Source organism: Chiloscyllium plagiosum, chromosome 31 (genome assembly GCF_004010195.1).
Source record: "Chiloscyllium plagiosum isolate BGI_BamShark_2017 chromosome 31, ASM401019v2, whole genome shotgun sequence".
In the NCBI taxonomy this organism is placed as follows: Eukaryota; Metazoa; Chordata; class Chondrichthyes; order Orectolobiformes; family Hemiscylliidae; genus Chiloscyllium; species Chiloscyllium plagiosum.
In genome coordinates, this window is record NC_057740.1 from 40,310,453 (window position 1) to 40,329,276 (window position 18,824).

An 18,824-nucleotide genomic window follows, 5' to 3' on the forward strand; every position below is an offset into this window, starting at 1 on the left:
TCCACTTTCTTGCCCTTTCCCTGAAACCCTTGATTCCCCGGTTAATCATAAATCTGTTCTGATGATGGATCACTGGACCCAAAACATTAACTCTGATTTCTCTCCACAGATGCTGCCAGATCTGCTGAGATTTTCCAGCAATTTCTGTTTTCGTAATCAAGAATCTATCTCAGCTTTAAATATGCACTGGGACTCCACCCCCAATAGCTCACTATGACAAAGAGTTCCAAAGATTCTCAACCGTCTGGAAGAGGAAATTCCTCCTCGTCTCAGTACTAAATTGCCATACCTTCATTCTGAGATCATATTCTCTGGTCCTAGACTCTCCCAAAAGGGGAAAACATATTCTCAGCACTTAACCCAGTCAAGTCCCTTAAGAAATCTATATATTTCAATGAGTTCACCTCTCATCCTTTTAAATTTTCAATGAATCAAGTCCCAATGTTTACTCATAATACAGTCCCCTCCATGCTGGGAATCACCTGTTCTCGTTCGTTTCAGGTCTCTGCAGTCTTGTTTTATTTTAACTTTATTAGAAGTTGGCATTTGCATTTGTCTGAATTTGTTGCAAGTTCTCTGGAGAGACCAACAAATGCCGCATTAAGTGAAATGCAATCAATCGCAGAGGGTTTGTGAATAACTGGATGAAATTAAAAGCAGGAATAAACTCCACCTCTTGCGTGTTGGTTGGAGGGTGATTGACAACTGGTTGGGGGCGAGAGCCAATCGGAGCGGGGTGGGCGGGATTTCCGGTCACAGGCCGGAAGGTGTTCCAGGAAGATGGCGACCCTGAAGGTGAAGCAGGACTTACCGCCTCCGGGGGGCTATGGGCCTGTGGATTACAAGAGAAACCTCCCCCGGAGAGGACTGTCAGGTAGGACGGAGGGAGAGCCTCTTCATGTCAGTCTGACTTGGTCACAATCCCAGGTGAGGTTATAGAGAAACCTTGAGGTCACTGAAGGTACGGAGCAGATTATCCAAAGCATTCAGGAGATTGCCTGGGAGCTGGAGTATAAGAGTAGGGAGGCTCTACCACAGGTTTGATAATATTACTGAAAAGAGAAATAATGGATTCTAAGGCGATTGCAGGAAAGTGGAGTTGAGGGTTATCAGATCAGCCATTGAGTCTTGGAGCAGATGTGATGGGTCGAGTGGCCTACATATGCTCCTGTGTCTTGTGGTCTTAATAGAAATAACGTGTGCTTATGCAGAGAGGCAGGAGAATGGTACTAAGTCATAACTCATTTTGAGAGCTAGTGTATTCACAGTGGGCTGAATGGCCTCCTCCTGCACCATAACAATTCCATGATATTCTTCTCTCCCTCTCCAAAGTCCTGAATGCACACTTTCTCTCCTATCTTCTCTTTGTGCTTGTCTTGTCTGTGAGCCCCCACTTCGGTTTGTTCCTGATTAATCTTGACAAATAATCCTTGACAGCACTATATCCTCTCTGTCTCTTGGTTTTGATCATCAACGAATCCCTACAGTGTGGAAACAAGCCATTAGGCCCAACAAGTCCACACTGAACCTCTGAAGAGTAACTCAGCCAGACCCATTCATCTGCAGTCCTCACTTTCTCCTACTCTACATTTGTCCCTAACTAATACACCTAACCTACACATCTGGCCCAAAACATCGATTTTCCTGCTCCTGGGATGCTGCCTGACCTGCTGTGCTTTTCTAGCAACACAGTCAACTCTGATCTCCAGCATCTGCAGAGCCCACTGTCTCCTACACATCCCTGAACACTATGGGCAATTTAGCATGGCTAATTCACCTAACCTGCACATCTTTAGATTTTGGTTTGTCTTGCCTCAGAAATCTAAACATGCCACCTGATGTTTTAATCTTCCCTTCTTCTCTAAGTTCCTTGGGTGTTCTGTTATCTCATAAATCTACATTCATCTTTCTAGGATGTCTATTCCACCCCCCCCGCCCCCGCCCTGCCCTGCCCTTTTCTGACCCTACTACAGTACCAGAAATAACATTTTAGGTGACTGTGGACATTCCTGCTCAACCTGTCTGTAGCATTTGACACAGTTGACCATGCAATCCTCCTCCTCTCCCTCTCCATTCTATTGCTCTCATCTGGTTTTATTTCTAGCTGTCTAATCATAGCTGCCATGGAGCCATCTTCCTGTTTCTTCACCTTTTGCTTTTGATGTCTTCCCAAAGATCAGTCATTGGTTCTCTCCATTTCACATTGTTAGCTCTTGGTGACATCAATTGAAAGTACAGTGCTAGTTTTCATATTAGCCTGACGATACCCAGCTCTTTCTTTCCAGTACCAGTTGTTAAGTTGTTAGATATCCAGTGCTGGTTGAGCAGAAAATTTCTGCAGTTAGTTATTTGGAATATCAAAACCACTTTTCATATCCTGCTTCAAACTCAGTTCATGAACTACCGACTCCATCGCTCTACCTGGGGACAATCTGAGATGAAGTCCATCTGTTCGTAGCCTCCGTGATATATTTGACTCTGAAATGAGTTTTTCACTTCATATTCATGTCATTAGCTAAGTCGATGTTTGCAATAATTCCCAGCTTTGTCCCTGTCTCAGCTCATTTGCTTTTGCATGACTTTGTTACTTTCTCAATTTGGATATTCTAATACCCTCCTGCTGGTCTCCCATTTTCTAAACCATCAATTTAAAATCTGAAGACTGAGGAGTGGCAGATGGAGTTTAATTTAGATAAATGTGAGGTGCTGCACTTTGGGAAGGGCAAATCAGAGCAGTGCTTATATATTTAATGGTGAGGTCGTAGGGAGTGTTGCTGAACAAAGAGACCTTGGAGTGCAGGTTCATATCTCCTTGAAAGTGGAGTCACAGGTAGATAGGATAGTGAAGAAGGTGTTTGGTATGCTTTCCGTTATTGGACAGACAATTGAGTATTGGAGTTTGGAGGTCATGTTACACCTGTACATAACATTGGTTAGGCCACTTTTGGAATATTGCATGGAATTCTGGTCTCCCTCCTTTTGGAAGGATGTTGTGAAACTTGAAAGGGTTCAGAAAAGATTTACAAAGATGTTGCCGGGGTTGGAGGATTTGACCTACAGGGAGAGGCTGAATAGACTGGGGCTGTTTTCCCTGGAGTGTCAGAGGCTGAGGGATGACCTTATAGAGGTTTATAAAATCATGAGTGGCATGGATAGGGTAAATACACAAGGTCTTTTCACAGTAGAGGACACAGGTTTAGGTGAGAGGGGAAAATTTTAAAAGGAACCTAGGGGGCAACATTTACACGCAGAGGGTGGTGCGTGTATGGAAAGAACTGCCAGAGGAAGCTGGTACAATTCCAACATTTAAAAGGTATCTGGACAGGTATATGAATAGGAAGGGTTTAGAGGGATATAGGCCAAATCCTGGCAAATGCCAGGTGAGGATATCAGGTCGGCATGGATGAGTAGGATCGAAGGATCTGTCTCTGTGCTGTATATCTCAATGACTCTGTCTTAACTCTCACTAGTCCTGTTTGTCCATCAATAATACTTGTTAACCTATATTTGAATTGAGCAAAAAATATTTTCATTTTAAAATATTCATTATTTTGTCAAATCACCTTGCCCCTCCCTTTCTCTGTAATCTGCTTCAGGCTCTCATCCTTCCAAGACATGTATTCCTCTAATAAAAGCAAAATACTGCTGATGCTGGTGATCTGAAACAAACACTGAGAATGCTGGTGAAACGCATTCTGAAGAAGAGTCTTACCAAACTCGAAGTGTTAACTCTACTTTCTCCACAGATGTGAAGGTGCCAGTTTTGGACTGGGGTGGACAAAGTTTAAAATTGCACACCAACATGTTTATTTGGTAGTACAAGCTTTCGGAGCGTTGCTGCTTCATCAGGTAGCTAGTGGAGTAAGGTCATAGGACACAGAATTTATAGCAAAAGATCATAGTGTCATACACTGATATGATATATTGAACAAACCTAGATAGTTGTTAAGTCTTTCATCTTTTAGAATGGGTTGCAGATTTCGATCCATTTAATATGTAAATGTTAATGAATCAAAATCTGCAACTCGTTCTAAAAGATGAAAGACTTAACAGCTATCTAGGTTTGTTAAGTGTTTGACACTATGATTTTTTGCTATAAATTCTGGGTCCTATAATCCTACTCCACTAGCTACCTAATGAAGCAGCAACACTTCAAAAGCTTGTACTTCCAAATAAACTAGTTGGAATATAACCTGGTGTTGTGCGATTTTTAACTTGTCTCTCCACAGAGCCTGCAAGACCTGTCAAGTTTGTCCAGCATTCTTTGTATTTATGTTGCTCTAATTCTGGCCTCTTGAACAATCCCAATTTTCATTGTAGCATCATTGGTGGCTGTGCCTTCAGTTGCCCATGCCCTTAGCTCTGCAAAGCATTCACTCAAATTCGCTGCCTCCCTACCCTGCTTTTCTCCTTTAAGGCTTAAAACCTGCATCTTTGGCCAAAGTTTTGACCTAATGTTTCCCTATGTGACTTTTTTCAATAAAGTGAAGTGACCTGAAATATTACAGTAAGTCCTAGTTTGAATTTGCATCATTTAAATTTTTAAAATTTAAACTCACTGTAATCTCATTGAATGCTGTGAGACTAGTTTTTATGTAGTTCCCCATGTCATTGCTGCTATTTTGAAAAGGTGTCCTGCCTGAAATGTCGACTCTCTTGCTCCTTGGATGCTGCCTGACCTGCTATGCATTTTCTAACCACATGCTTTATCAACTCTGCCATTTTGAAGTGGTCTGTCCTGCTCTTTAGCTCTCCATCTCGAGACCATTCCCACCTTCCATTGTGCAACCTCTCCTGTGCCTAACTCGGTGCAGCTGTCCTCTCCTCTGCTCTCTCTCCACTCTTCCACAAAGCATGAAGCCCAAGGAATTTCTGCCTGAGCTCTGTGGGATCCTATTGGATTCAGAACTTTAATTCTGTTCCTCTCTGTCTCTCATAAGAACTAGGAGTAAACAATTCCTTGAGTCTGCTCTGCCATTTAATATGATCATAACTGAGCTCATTTTTGCCTCAACTTCGCTTTTCTGCTCCTTCCCATGACCCTTTAACCCATTACTAATTAAAAATATCTGTCTCTTCCTTAAATTGATTCCATGCCTTGATGTCCAATGCCCTCTAGGGTAGTGAATTTCATAGGTTTGTGACCTTTTGAGACAAGTAATTCCTTCTAATTTGTTTTAAATCTGTCAGCCCTCACTAAAAGTTTGACCTCTCGCTCAAAATTACTCCATAAGGGGAAAGATCCTCTCTATTTTATCAATCCCCTTTAGTATCTTGTGTACCTCCCATTAACTCTCCTCATATCTTTCTAAACTCTAACAAGTATCGGCCTAAACACAATCTCTTATCAGATGACAAGCCCCTCATCACTGGAATTAATCTTGTGAACTTTCTCTGAACTGCCTCCAGTGCAATTATATCCTTCCTCAAATAAGGTGACCAAAACTGTTTACACTACTCCTCCAGATGGGTTTCATAATTGCCTCGTACAGTTGCAACCACACTTCCTTACTTTTATACTCCACAGATGCTGACAGACCTGAGGTTCTCCAGCACTTTGTTTTTATTTCAAATTTCCAGAATCCACAGTAGTTTCCTTTTGTTTCAGAACTGAATTAATAATGATCCAGTGAACGTAATTTCTAATCAACACAGAAACAGACCCTTAGATCCAATTCGTCTATGGCAACCAAGTTTCCCAAACTAAATTTGTCCTATTTGCCTGCAGTTGGCCTATATCTTTCCTAATCATGTACCTATCCAAATATCTCTTAAATGTTGTAACAGTACAACATTTAAGAGATATTAAGAGTACAACATTTATCGTGGGCCAAAGGGCCTGTTCTGTGCTGTATTGTTCTAGTACCTACATCTACCATTTCCCCTGGCAGTCCATTCCATATACAAGCTGTGTGAAAAAGTTGCCCTGCAGGTCCCCTTTAAATCAATCTCCTCTCATTTTAAAATTATACCATCTAGTTTTCAACTCCCTTTGGATAAATTGGGTTCACTTTGAAACTGTTGGAATCAATTAAAAGCTTTTGTGACGCCATTGTAGGGTTTACTGATAGTCTCATTAGAAAATAAAATCAGTGGCTGATATTCCCCCTCAGCCTCTTGGACTGCAGTTTCTCATCAGCGTGGCTGACTTGAGCTGTCATCTGAAGTAGGAGAAAGTGAGGTCTGCAGATGCTGGAGATCAGAGATGGAAATGTGTTGCTGGAAAAGCGCAGCAGGTCAGGCAGCAGCTAGGGAAGAGGAGAATCGACGTTTCGGGCATTAGCCCTTCTTCAGGGCATTAGGGCTGAAGAAGGGCTAATGCCCGAAACGTCGATTCTCCTCTTCCCTAGATGCTGCCTGACCTGCTGCGCTTTTCCAGCAACACATTTCCATCTCTGTCATCTGAAGTAGCCTTGCATGCTGTTCAGAGTCAAATACTGTGGCGCTGGAAAAGTATAGCAGGCCAGACAGCATCCGAGGAACAAGAGAGTTGACGTTTCAGGCAGAAGCCCTTCACCAGGATTGCTGTTCAATTGCTTCACCATCACCTCATCACAACTAAGAGACGGGCAATAACTGCCAACTTTGCCAGTGATGTTTACTGCTCAAGTGGACCACGGTGTAAACAGAAAATAGTCTCGGTCACTTTAATTTTACTGACACAAGCCTGATAATGTCTCACTTCCTTCATTCAGGGATGTGGGCTTCACTGTTAGGCCAGCATTTATTGCCAGTCCCTAGTTGCCCCTTGAGAAGGTGGAATGAGTTGTCCTGTTGAACCGCTGCAGTCGATTGTGCTTTATGTTCACCCACAATGACCTTTTTTAGGGAAGGAAATCCAAGATTTTGTGCCAACAACACTGAAGGAATGGTGATATATTTCCACATCAGGATGGTGGGTGGATTGGAAGACAACTTGAAACTGGTTGTCTTTCTACTTATTTGCTGCCGATGGCCTTCTGGATGGTAGTCGTTGTGGGTCTGGAAGGTGATCTGTAAGGATCCTTGGTGAATTTCTGCAGTACATCTTGTAGATAGTGCACACCATCACTACTGCTAAGCCTTGGTGGTGGAGGGAGGGAATATTTGTAGATGTGGGGTTGAGAGTGTGTTGCTGGAAAAGCACAGCAGGTCAGGTAGCATCCAAGGAGCAGGAAAATCGACATTTCGGGCTGGAGCCCTTCATCAGGAATGTCTGCTTTCATGCTTCTTGGATGTTGTCTGACCTGCTGTGCTTTTCCAGCAACATACTCTCAACTCTGATCTCCAGCATCTGCAGACCTCACTGAGCCCCATATTTAGATGTGGTGCCAGTCAAGTTGCTGCTTTGTCCTGGATGGTATCAAGCATCTTGTGTTAGTGGAGCTACACCCATTGAGGCAAATGGGGAGAATTCCATCACGCTCCAGACTTACTCCTTGTAGATGGTGGGTGGGCTTTAGGGAACAGGAAGTGAGTTATTTTCTGCCAGATTCTTAGCTTCTGAGCTGTTCTTGTAGCCACAGTATTTCCATGGTGAATTGTAACCTCAACAAATTGATAGTGAGAGATTCAGTAGTGGGAATATCATTGAGCAGCAAAAGGTGTGTGGTTAGATTTTCTCTTGTTTGAAATGGTCATTGCACAGCATTTGTATGGTGAAAATGTTATTTGCCACTTGTTAGCCCAAGCCTACATATTATCCAGATCTTGTTACAATTAACATGAACTTGTTTCAGTACCTGAAGAGTGGCAAATGGTGCTGAATACTGCACCATCAGATGTGAACATCTTCACTTCTGACCTTGTGATGGAGGGAATGTTTTTGAAACAGCTGAAGATGTTTGAACCTAGTACACTATATCAAGGAATGGGAACTCTTGTAGCACATTGGTAGTGACTTATCTCTGAGCTAGAAGGCTTGGGTTCAAGTCCCTCGCTGCTCAGAGATCACAGAATCCGTGTAGTGTAGAAGCAGGCCGTTCGGCTATTGACTACAGAAAATGCAGGATTACAGGGTGGAGGGTGGGTCTCTTTGTGGGATGCCCTTTAGAGAGTCAGTGTGGATCCGATGGGCTGAATGACCTGTTTCCACACAATTCTATGATTCTGCTATTGTTATCTCCTTTGGCCTTGTAACTTTCACTTTTGTAATTTTAATCTCTCCTACAGTCCAGCCTGTCACTGACCTTTCTTGTTTTCCCTTCCTAACTATTTCTGCCTCTGTTACCTTCCAACTCCTGCCAAGTCTAATCAAAGGATACTGACCTGAGATGTTAATGCTATTACTCTCTCCTCTGATGCTGCTAAATAATACTTCCTGTTTCTTCACTGTAGTCACTAGCAGTGTATTATTATGTGTTTTAGGTTATAGCATGTTTGGGATTGGAATTGGGGTTTTAATCTTTGGATACTGGAGGCTGTTCAAGTGGAACAGGGAGAGAAGGTAAGTTGCTCTAAAAGTGTTTAATTCTGGCTTAATTAAAGCAGTTATGTCTTAATTTTTTAAAGTTAAAACTTGTCTCAGCTTTTTATTTTCCTAACCCCTTGCTTTGGAGGAACATTCTACAAACTGTCTTTCCCTTCTCTTTGAGGACAGTCTCAGGTTCAATTTCTGTTAGTGTCATAGGGATGTACAGCATGGAAACAGACCCTTCAGTCCAACTCATCCATGCTGACCAGATATCCCAACCTAATCTAGTCCCGTTTGCATATCCCTCTAAAACCTACCTATTCGTATACCCATCCAGATGCTTTTTAACTATTGGAATTGTACCAGCCTCCACCACTCCCTCTGGCAGCTCATTCCATATACGCACCACCCTCTGTGTGAAAACGTTGCCGCTTAGGTCTCTTTTATATCTTTCTCCTCTCACCCTAAACCTATGCCCTCTAGTTCTGGACTCCCCGGCCCCAGTGAAAAGACTTTGTCTATTTATGCTATACATGCACCTCATGATTTTATAAACCTCAATAAGGTCACCTGTCAGCCTGCAACGCTCCAGGGAACACAGTCACAGCCTGTTCAGTCTCTTCCTATAGCTCAAATCCTCCAACCCTGGCAACATCCTTTTAAATTTTTCTGAACCCTTTCAAGTTTCATCACATCCTTCCAATAGGAAGGACACCAGAATTACACACAATATTCCAATGTCCTGTACAGCAGCAACATGACCTCCCAACTCCTATACTCAATGCTCTGACCAATAATGGAACCCATACCAAACACCTCCTTCACTATCCTATCTACCTGTGACTCTACTTTCAGGGAGATATGAACCTGCACTCCAAGGTCTGTTTGCTTAGCAACACTCCGTAGGACCTTACCATTAAGTGTCTAAGTCCTGCTAAGATTTGCTTTCCCAAAATGCAACACCTCACATTTATCTAAATGAAACTCCATCTGCTACTTCTCAGCCCATTGGCCCATCTGATCAAGGTCCCGTTGTAATCAGAGGTAACCTTCTGCGCAGTCCACTACACCTCCAATTTTGATGTCATCTGCAAACTTACTAACTATACCTTCTATGTTCACATCCAAGTCATTTCTATAAATGGTGAAAAGTAGAGGACCCAGCACCGATCCTTGTGGCACTGCACTGGTCACAGGCCTCCAGTCTGAAAAACAACCCTCCACCACCACATTCTTTTAAATTCTGTGTTTGCTGATCATGGCCAAGGCAGCTATTGTAGTCAGCTAGAGATTGCTCTGCTAGGGAGTAGTTGAAAACCCACCAGGACTTGAAGGGGAAATATTCTTTGGTTTGGTTTGGTTTGGTTTGGTTTTTCAGCAGGAGCTGGGAATAATTGGCAATCTTTTTCAAAGCACAGACACAGGGTGATGGACTGAAGGATGTTATGCAAAGTAAGGGATTCTCTCTGGTGCCCTCTTCTGGAAAGTGTGGTGTGCACAGACTGTCTGCCTCTGCTGTAGTTTTAATGAAATTGACTATTGTCAAAGATTCCACAGCTTTCTAATCATTCACAGCCCTTTGGAGGTCAAAGGATCGACTTCAACTTGGGAAATAAGAGAATTTTCCATGTGATTTCTCCATGGAGAAATTCTGTTCATTACCCCAAATCCTTTAATTTTGATCTTTTTAAACCAATTTATTTATCTTTTTAAAAAAAAGTTAATGGCTGTAGTTCAAAAGTAGCTTGTGCTAGAGAATTTCACATTCTAACTTCCCTGAGCTAATTTGGGGATTATCCTATTGCTTGTGGCCATGTTTCTGTCTCTCTGACCAGGGAAATTGTCTGGGATTATTCAGCTGGTCGAATGCCTTTGTAGATTTGAAGATCTCATAGGTTCTAGTGGGATGAAAAAGCCTAACTTACAAAAAACTTTATAAGTGTAAACTTTGATTTATAGTGACTATCTGCTCCAACTTCTTCCATTGCATTAATATCCATTCTGTAGCAGGGTACCATGTCCATCAGAATCACGATGTGGAGGTGCTGCTGTTGGACTGGGGTGGACAAAGTCAGATGTCACATGACACCAGGACAAGTCCAACAGGTTTATTTGGAACCCTGCTCCTTAGTCCTGACGTCAAATAAACCTGTTGGACTTGACCTGGTGTCATGTGAGTTTTGACTTCATAAGATTCAAATTGGAAGTTTCCACAGGATGTCAATTAGGAACTCAAAGGTTGATGAGGCATTAATCTTTTTGTGAAAGATTGATCAGCTTTATTTTAAAGAAGGGTGGAGCAGTTCTCTATACTGTCTTGGCCAATATTTATCCCGCAACAAACATTTCTAAATCATACACTGTGCGTAATTACCTTGCTGTATGTGGGATCTTATTGTGTACAGGTTGGCTACTGCTTTTCCTAATTACAATAAAGATTGCACTTCAAGTATGTCTATAGCTATGTGACAAAGAACATTTTGGGATATCCTGATGTGAAAAACGCTATGGAAATGCAAATTCTTTCTTCCTACTCTTGCCATGTTATTCCTATGTGGTTTTTGTACCTTAAGACCTAATTTTATGTTTCATCTCATGGTAATAGATATAATTTTCTGCTTCCAAGAATCAGTTTTAATTCCTGGTTTTACAAACTTTTCTTCCATTTTAATCTTTGGTTACAGGTTTCCTGTTTTGTATTTTTTTTTCCCCCAGACGCCTGCAAATCGAAGATCTGGAAGCCCGTATCGCATTGCTACCTCTACTGTATGCTGAACAGGATAGAAGGCAAGTCAGAGATGAGTTGGAAAGTGTGTGGGACCCTTTTTAGAACCAGAAAGTCTAACTCGTGTTAAATAAAGGCAGGCTTGAGTCAGTCAGAGTCTAATGGTTGGTTTGGAGATCTTAGCTTACTGGTTGTAACTGCAACTTATACCACCAAGCATGTCATTCTGGAGGTCTGATATAAAACGTGTATGCTTATAAAGGTCATGCTTTGTTAACTATGGTGTTATGCTATGAAGCAGCAGCTTGTGTGACACACTGAGTAGTGCTACAATCAGGAAGCTTCACATGGTCAGGAAGAAGAGATCCCATTCAGAGTGGGAAACAGCCTGAGTGAGTGCGTAGTTCAGGGAATTTGGAGGCAACGTGGGAATTCAATGCAATGGCAGAGAGGTGCTTTTTGCTTGCTTTTTTTTCTTTGGCTCATAGTTTGTAAGATTATTTTAACAGGATAAATTGAAGCCCAGGATAAGGGGCCCAGCACAAAAGTAACATCACGAGTAAACCATAAATTCATAGGTTGGTGATAGCAAGTAATTCGACACGCCATTTTATAGGTTACTTTCTGATTGAAAGTAAACAGGGGAAATATTTAAAGATTACAAACTAAAAGAGCAGAATGAAAGTTTTAAAAATCAAATGGCGGTGTTATAACTGTATAATGTGGGAGCTGGTGGGTCCCATTGTGGTTCATAGTGACCACATCTGCAGCAAATGTCAATTACTTGAGGATCTGGCTCAGAGTTAAAGAGCTGGAGTCTGAGCTTTGAACACCAGGGAGGGAGAGAGCTACCTGGGCGCTGTTTCCGCAGACAGTCACACTCCTTGGATTAACTACCTCAAATTCGGTCAGTTGTCAATAGTAGGAGGGTGTGACTGCCAGCGAGGCAAGTAGAGGCATCCAGGAGATAGTACTAACAGGTTTGAGATTCTTGTTCCCTTTGTGGATGAATGGGAGTTGTAGGGAGAATGAGCAAACTGACCATAGCACCGTGTTACAGGGACCCATTCAAGAGCAGGAAGAGAAATCTAATCAGGGATAATATAGTCAGGGGAATAGACACTGTTCTCTGTGGGCAGGATTGAGAGTTCTGAAGGCTGTGTTGCCTGTCTGATGCCCAGGTTCAGGATATTACATCTGCAGAGGAACTAGGAGTGGGAGGGGAAGGATCCAGTTGTAGCAGTCCATGCAGATGCCAACAATATTAGTAGGAAGAGGCTCTGCTGCAGCAATATGAGCAGTAAGGGGCTAAATTTAAAAAGTAGAACCACAAAGGTCGTAATCTCAGGGTGACTACCTGAGCTACGAGCGAATTGGCACAGGGTCAACAAGATTAAAGAGGTAAATGCATAGCTCAAACATTTGGCATAGAAGTAGCAGATTCAAATTCAAGGGACATTGGCAACAGTACTGAGGAAGGAACAAGCTGTTTTGATGGGACATGGCCCACTTGAATCATGCTGGGACCAGAATCCTTAGGGATTGCATAAGTCTGGCTGCGAATAGGGCTTTAGACTAAATAGAGAAGGTATGGGTTCAGTTTTATGGAAGAAGTTAAAGTGGGGGAGGATTCAGTTGAAGTTATTAAAGTTTCCAGAATAAGTAATAGGACAGAGTATAGAAAGGGTCAGGAATCTAACTCCAGGCACAGCAGGTAAGGGGGCAACTATGAGAAGGGGGGCAGTCAACACAGGACTGGGGGTGTTGTATTTAAATGCATGCAGTATACAAAGCAAGGGAAATGAGTTTGTAGCACAGATTGTATTTGCCAGTTTCAATGTTGTGGGTATCACAGACGTGGCTGCAAGAGGATCGGTGCTAAGAACTAAATATCCAAGGATACACATCCTATTCAAAGGACAAGTAGGTGGGTGGAAGGACTGGTGTTCTCTTGTTTGAAAGAGATGAAAATAAATCAATAGCAAGAAATGATTTAGAGTCGGAAGGCGTGGATCTGCAGATAAAGTTGAGGGACTGCAAAGGGAAAAAAATGATCCTGATGGGAGTTGTGTAAAAGCTTCCCAGTAGTGGTCAGGATGTTGGGAAGAAAATAAATTGGGAAATAGAAAAGATATGTAAGAAAGGCACTATTACAATAATCATGGGAGGCTCCAATATGCAGATGGACTGGGAAAATCAGTTTGGTAGTGCATGTCAAGAAAAGGAATTTATGAAATGTCTGTGAGAGTTTTTGGAGCAGCTTGTGGTAGACTCCATAGGGAACAGGAACTTCTGGTTTTGGTGCTGTGTAATGAGGCAAACTTGATTCGGGAGCTGAAGTTGAAGGAAGTCTTAGAGGGCAATGTCCATAATATGATAAAATTCGCCCTGCAATTTGAGAGGGAAAAGCTGTAATCAGCTATAATGGTATTACAGTTGAGTAAAGGTAACTACAAAGACATGAAGAAGGAGCTGGCTGGGGTTGATTGGAAGGGGAGTCTAGTAGGGAAGACAGGAGCAGCAATGGCAGGAGTTTCTGGGGATAATTCAGGAGGCACAGCATAAATTCATTCCAAGGACAAAGAAACATACAAAAGGGGAGGATGAGATAATTATGGCTGACAAGGGAGGTCAGGGACAGCATAAAAATGAAATGCATGCTATGTGGTGAAGATTGGCAAGCAAGAGGATTTGAAAACCAGCATAGAGGTAGTCATGGAGAGCAATGAAATAGCGGAGGAACTGAATAGGTATTTTGCATCAGTCTTCATAGTGGAAGACACCAGTGTACGAGAACCTCGAGAGTCAGGGGCAGAGGTAAACACAGTGCCCATCTCTAAGAAGGTGCTGGGAAAGCTAAAAATTCTGAAGGTGGGTAAATCACCTGGACCAGATGGACTACACCCCAGAGCTCTGAAGAAGATAGCTGAGGTGATTTTTGGAGGCAGTATTATCCTGAAACCACAAGTCAGGGAGTGTCCCCAGGAGTGGGAAATGGCTTATGTAATACCCTGTTTAAGAAGGAAGAGAGCCAGAAGACCGGAAACTAAAGGCTGGTTAGCCTGACCTTGGTTGTTGGTAAGATTTCAGAGTCTGTTATTAAGGATGAGATTGCGGAATACTAGGTAGTGTAGGTAAGTTAGAGCCTGAGTCAGCACAGCTTCGTCAAGGGTAGGTCATGCCTGACAAATCTGTTAAAATTCTTTTGAGGAGGTAATGAGTAAGTTAGACGAAGAACCAGTGGATGAGATCTTTTTGGATTTCCAGAAGGCCTTTGAAAAAGTGCCACACAGGAGGCTGATAAATAAAATAAGAAATGCTATTAGGGGCATGGATGGAGCATTGGCTGACTGGCAAAAAGCAGAGAGTGGAGATAAAGGGTTTTTTTTCAGTATGGTAGCTGGTGACTCGTAGAATTCTGCACGGGTCTGTTTTGGGACCACAACTATTTACGTTACACATTAACAATCTGGATGAAGGAACTGAGCGCATTGCTGCTAAGTTTGTATATGAGACAAAAATAGGTGAAGGGATGGGTAGTGTTTAGCAAGTGGGGAGGCTACAGAAAGACTTGGACAGGCTAGAAGAGTCGGTAAAGAAGTGGCAGATGGAATAGAATGAAGGAAAGAGTGAAGTTATGCGCTTTGGTAGAAAGAATAGAGATGTAGACTATTTTCTAAATGGGGAAAGGCTTCAGAAATCTGAATCACAAAGGTGCTTTTAGGAATCCTAGTTCAGAATTCTCTTAAAGTTAACATACAGGTTCAGTTGACAGTGAGGAAGGCAAATGCAATATTGGCTTTTATTTCATCACTAGAATACAAGAGCAGAGATGTACTGCTAAGACTGTATAAGGCTCTGGTTAGCATTTAGGAGAAAGTGAGGGCTGCAGATGCTGGAGATCAGAGCTGAAAAATGTGTTGCTGGAAAAGCGCAGCAGGTCAGGCAGCATCCAGGGAACAGGAACACATTTTTCAGCTCTGGTTAGCATTTGGAATATTGTGTGCAGTTTTGGGTCCATATCTAATAAAAGATGTATTGGCCAAGGAGGGGTTCAGAGGAGTTTACCAGAATGACCCTGGGGATGAAGGACTTCTCACGAGAAGAGGTTGAGGACACTGGGTCTGTAATTGATAGAGTTTAGAAGGATGAAGGGTATTTCATTGAAACTCTCAATACTGAGAGGCCTGGATAGAGTGGACATGGTGAAGATGTTTCCAGTGGTAGGAGAGACTAGGACCCGAGGGCACAGCTGACCCTTTAGAACTGAGATGAGGAGGAATTTCTTCAGCTAGAGGGTGGTTAATCTGTTGAACTCATTTCTGCAGAGATCTGTGGTGGCCAAGTCATTGGATGTGTTTAAGGCAGAGATAGAAAGGTTCTAGATTGGTAAGGAGATCAGAGGTTTCAGGAGGGGGAGGTCAGGAGAATGGAGTTGAAAAACATTATTAGCCATGATTGAATGATGGGGCAGTATTGACAGGCCAAATGGCCTAATTCTGCTCCTGCATCTTATGATCTGTGTTCTAAGTAAATGCTACAAGTTCGAAAATATATTTTCTCTGGCACTTTACTTGTTTCCAGCAGCAGGATTCTCGAAAGATATTGGATGAGGAAGTGTGGGGCCATGTTAAGTACACAGTAATTTTGTTGCTCCAAGCTCTGCCTCCTGCAAGATCTGATAATCAGCAAACGTCCTGGCTTTCACTATCCCTTTGTGAGCAGATCAGTTATAATAAGTTCCATTTCTGCTGGGAACTTGGGGTTGCTTTCCCAGAGAAAGTCATTGCAGCAGAGATCAACGCACCTTCATGAAGGGAAATGTGGATGAATATTTGAAACAAAGAGATGGACAGTGGGGAGAGTGCAGATCAGTGGAATCACTGTTTTGATTTGATGTAGCACATTGCTGGCACCAATATAATGGGCCAAATGGCCGCCACCTGGGCTGTGAATTTCTCGAATTTCACTGTGCTCCTCCTCAAGAATCAAATGGTCCTTGTGCTTCATACTGAAGAGTGACCTCTCACCCCTCAGATGAATGCACTACTAAGTGGATTCTGTATTGTTACTCTCTCTCCTTTCCCCTTTGCCTGGATTGGGAGGTTTGTTTAGTGGGTAATACTGGTACTCACAGAGACCTGTAAATACTGGAGCTTGTGATGCACGTGTAGCTATCAGTGGCCAAAGTGGAGGTGTTCATGTTGTATTGTAACAAAGTAAAGTAACACAAGCCAAGAACCCAATTATCCTGGCTTCAAAGAGTTTGGTTCTGTGAGGGAAGGGGTGAAGTTAATGGGGATAATGGCATACTATGGGGTGGGAGTGACATAGAATAGAGAACGGAATAGTGGAATTAGTTTGTGTGGTAGTAGTTAACTATATGATACAATTTCCTATTCAAAAACTTTTCTTTGTGCTATAAATAAAAGATTCAAGAGATTGAATGGAAAAGGCGTTCAAAAAGCTGTTGGGTGAATTTAAAGAATACATCAGCATTAGTTCTACAGATAAAGATAGAGCCTCGATAGTTTCCATAAAATCTAACCCTAAAGGGAATACTCCACCCAAACCTCAACACAAAGTCGTACTCCTAATGTTGTTCTAATGAATCCGAAACAGGACATTATAGAATATGATTGGGGGTTAGGAAGCTAATTTCATTTCTGATTCCTGAAGACACAATGGGCAGATTTGAGGAAAGTAGGATATTTGTTCCTCAGTTATTACTTGTTAAATGCATATTGTTGAATAAACATCTAATTTGACCATAAACCTTTGCCTAGGTAAAACAAAAATTAAATTGTTTGAATTTTTTTTTGGCCTCTATTTTTGCTTTCATTTCTCTTATTCTCTGTCACTTTTTTTTTCTAAGGACTCTGCGTCTATTAAGGGAGAATCTTGAGGAAGAGGCTGAAATTATGAAGGATGTTCCAGGCTGGAAGGTAAATAAGGCATGCCTTTATTTTGTAACAACGCAATAATAGTGCTGCATTTTTAAAAATATCCATGGGATGTGAGCACGAGTGACCAGACTTTGTTCCTTCAACATTGCTGGAACAGCGATATATTTCCAAGTCAGGATGTTGTGTGGTTTGGAGGGGGACTTGCAGGTGGTTGTCTTCCTATGCATCTGCTGCCCTAATTCTAGGCGGTAGATCCTGTGGTTTGGAAGGTGTTGTCAAAGAAACTTTAACGAGTTGCTGCAGTGCATCTTAGAGATGATATGCAATGCTGTTACTGTGTCAGTGCTGAGGCAGTTGAAGTTTTAACTTGGGTGGCAGGGGGTACCAATCAAGAGGGCTATATTTGTCCTGGATGTTAAGCTGCTTGCGTGACTGCAGCTGCCAGTGGAGAGTGTCACGCTCCTGATTTTTGTGTTGGGTAGGAATTTGCGTTTGAAACTAACCCACGTTGATGCTGTGAAAACATCCTCTCTCTTTGTCTTGATTGTCACTCAAAACTTGTAAGTCTCAACACGTTCAAAAGAAAATGGATTGACAACATAAGTAATGTCAGTAAGTAATTTACATTGAGGCAGGGCATTCTTCTACAGTTAGGGCTGCAGGAGGTTCTTGTGGCAGGTTGGTGGTTTTTGTACTTTTGTTTGGTGCTTCTATCACTTCAAACAAGGGTATCATAATAAAAGGAATAAAATTCAGCCCCTCGGGCCCATACGTCATTCAGTTAGATTGTAGCTGCAGTTTTCTTTTGCCAACAAACAACCTGATTTTTTTTTTGCCTTTGAACAGTTTTATCTTGGGATTTTGCCTCATTGTTCTTAATCTTCCCCATCAGCGAAAACTGTTTTCTCCTATTGTATCCTATGAACATTTTAAACATCTCAGCTGGGTGAGCTCTCAATCTTTGAAACTTGAAGGGATATAAGCAGAGTTTATTCCACCTGACCGCCCCTCCCATCAATCTAGTGAATCCTTGCAACATGATTGAAATGATGCTGGGTTATGGGTAGTTTCATTTTGATGTAAGTGACGGTTTGGATGTATATTGTGTTGCAGGTTGGTGAGAGTGTTTACAACTCTGATCGCTGGACCACACCGACAGTGGAGGAACTGTTTAACTTACGACCAGAGGAAGAATACCTCAGAGCAAAATACGGGTTCCAGTGGTACGTGTGAGTGCCCTGTGAGAACTTTGACAGAGGATTTGATCTTTGGCTCCTTAAAGAAGCCCTTCAGAAGAACTGTGTCCCGAAGTGTGATATTATTAAAACTGACTTATGTATATTGGAAGCTACTTGTGTTCATTTTGCATCATTAAGAAATTGGTTTAATCTGTGTAAAAGGCAATAGAGAGATTTCTAGCTTCTATCTCATCAAGAAGGAGGGAGTACGACATCAGTTTGCAAGAATAATATCTGGACTTAATTTTTGAGAAGAGATTAGACAAACTTGGCCTGATTTTTCCAGAGTTTAGAAGGTTAAGGAAGGATCTGATCGAAATCTTCAAGGTATTAACAGGAAAAGACCGGGTCAATAAAGATTAACTATTTCTGCTGGTTGGGGAATTTAGAAGTCGCAGGCATTGTCCAAAAATTAGGGCCAAACCACTCAGGAGAGGTTTTTTTTTAATAGAATCCCTACACTGTGGAAGAAGGCCATTCAGCTCATCTGATCCACACCGACCCTCCAAAGAGCATCCCAGCCTGACCCACCTGCCTATCTATCCTATACACGCTGCATTTCC

General features: G+C 42.2%; 1 protein-coding gene across 1 annotated transcript; it reads left to right on the forward strand.

The window, feature by feature from the left end:
* The first annotated feature begins 743 nt into the window (after nt 1-743).
* Nucleotides 744-18,370, forward strand: ndufa13 (NADH:ubiquinone oxidoreductase subunit A13). The gene is made up of 5 exons (XM_043721471.1): nt 744-874; nt 8,347-8,425; nt 11,108-11,179; nt 16,993-17,062; nt 18,137-18,370. Exons 1-5 carry the CDS (start codon nt 781-783, stop codon nt 18,254-18,256), a joined length of 435 nt encoding a protein of 144 aa, XP_043577406.1. The 5' UTR covers nt 744-780; the 3' UTR covers nt 18,257-18,370.
* The last annotated feature ends 454 nt before the right edge of the window (nt 18,371-18,824 follow it).

Coding starts and splice junctions, on each gene's coding strand:
- ndufa13 (XM_043721471.1), top strand. CDS start 781: ATGGCGACCCTGAAGGTGAAGCAGGACTTACCGCCTCCGGGGGGCTAT. Junction 875..8,346: donor CCCCCGGAGAGGACTGTCAG/GTAGGACGGAGG, acceptor TATGTGTTTTAG/GTTATAGCATGTTTGGGATT. Junction 11,180..16,992: donor TATGCTGAACAGGATAGAAG/GCAAGTCAGAGA, acceptor TTTTTTTCTAAG/GACTCTGCGTCTATTAAGGG.